General features: G+C 25.2%; 1 protein-coding gene and 1 long non-coding RNA gene across 2 annotated transcripts in view; one reads left to right on the top strand and one right to left on the bottom strand.

Annotated features, from left to right (window-relative positions):
- LOC107624128 (hyoscyamine 6-dioxygenase) overlaps positions 1-1,369 on the top strand; it is a 4,053-nt gene extending 2,684 nt beyond the window's left edge. Inside the window, exon 4 of the mRNA XM_016326591.2 lies at positions 840-1,369. Within this exon, the coding sequence (XP_016182077.2) occupies positions 840-1,082 (243 nt within the window). The 3' untranslated portion in view covers positions 1,083-1,369. The remainder of the gene's footprint in view (positions 1-839) is intronic.
- LOC110267469 overlaps positions 1-1,648 on the bottom strand; it is a 15,487-nt gene that overhangs the window by 2,569 nt on the left and 11,270 nt on the right. The window lies entirely within an intron of this gene.

Here is a 1,648-nt window from a genome sequence, read left to right as displayed (position 1 = left end):
TTTATCTACAATTTTGTCTAATATTATTGATCATTTTACTATTTTAAAATATTTTAACATCTTAATTTATCACTTATGAGTTATAACCTAATTCATTCTAAATATTTTAACTTTTTGTTAAATATTTTAGTAATGATAATAATAATGGTATACTACTTTGTCGTAATCATAATTTTGTCTGAAGCTATATGTTAATTTAGTTATATAGCTAAGGCAAAGTAGTCGATCTAGATGTATACAATAAGTTGCATTACTTTTTTAACCTATAAATTACTAATCATATGACAATTTTTTTTAATCCATTTATAACTAGCTAGTGATATACTTCTCTCTGTTTTTTTTCACGACCACTTTTTCAATGCGAAAGATAGATAATTGAGATAAATAATAATACATTAGAAAACAAATTATGAAGGACATACAACATATAGATAGAAATATCTATCACTTACTAAAACCGAAAGGAATATTCCTATACATGCATGTTATGGGATTTTGCCAATGTTGTTTTATATATATATATGTATGTCCTACCTTTTGAAAAATAGTAAAGTAACAATGACTTCCAAAATTAAACTACGTATATAAAAAGAAGGACTTCCAAAAGAATAAAAGCACATAGATTAAGAAAATTAATTAATATATAAAAGTACTGTTTATTAAATGGATCACTAATAGTTATTTAATTATTATAAATAAATTCCTTAATCTTTTGAGATAATATTGCACGTATCTCGTTTACAGTGTAAACGAAATAATAAGCGTGACACATGTATATTTCGTTTACAGTGAGAATGGAATTTTTTTTTCTTATTTATTTTTTTTTTTTGCTCTTGTAGCTAATGACTAATGGAAAGGTTGTTGGTGGAATTCACCGTGCTGTGACAAATTCAAAAACTGCACGAACAAGTGTTGTTTATTTAATCTACCCATCGCCTAAAGCTATTATTAAACCTGCTGAAGAATTTGTGAATGAAAAAACTCCAACACTTGGTAAGTTTATGAACTTTGAAGATTTCCATGCTTATTACGTTAAGAACGGTATGAAAATTGAAGAGGAGTACTTCAAGATCAAGCCATAATATGTTCCACAAATTAAATGATCTATGTAGTGGTGGTATAATGACATTATGTTATTAATTAATAAATGTGCAGTGTGCACATATTTATATATATATATGTCATCGTATGTATGTATGTTTTTATTAGTGAGTTGTTTTATTTCTCCTAAAAGTTCACCTTCATGTAGAGGTGCTTGGGTTGTTTTATTTTATTGTGTGTATATGTACATATGCGTAAATTAAATAAGCTAGTACTGCTTTATGAAATAAATATCCAAATCTGAATTTGCATGCAAGTTTATGCCAAATTAATTTGTCTAATGGTATTGTAGCAATGTGGTATTTTATTTTCAGTAGGACTGTTCATAAAAAAATATAAAATGGTTAATTGGTTTAAAAAATTAACCAAATTTTAAAATAACTGATTTTTTTAAAATAGCCCATAAACTATAACTAATTTTAGAAAGTGGTTAACTAAATTAGTAAAAACCAGTTTGTAAATCGACAGATTAACAAAACAAAATCGGTTAGATCGTTTGAAATTTTAAAATTAATTTTTTAATATAAATGTGTTACAAATTTAAGTT

This window comes from Arachis ipaensis, chromosome B10 (assembly GCF_000816755.2).
Source record: "Arachis ipaensis cultivar K30076 chromosome B10, Araip1.1, whole genome shotgun sequence".
Lineage (NCBI taxonomy): Eukaryota > Viridiplantae > Streptophyta > Magnoliopsida > Fabales > Fabaceae > Arachis > Arachis ipaensis.
Note: the sequence above shows the minus strand (reverse complement) of the source record. Positions and strands in the feature narration are given on the sequence as shown.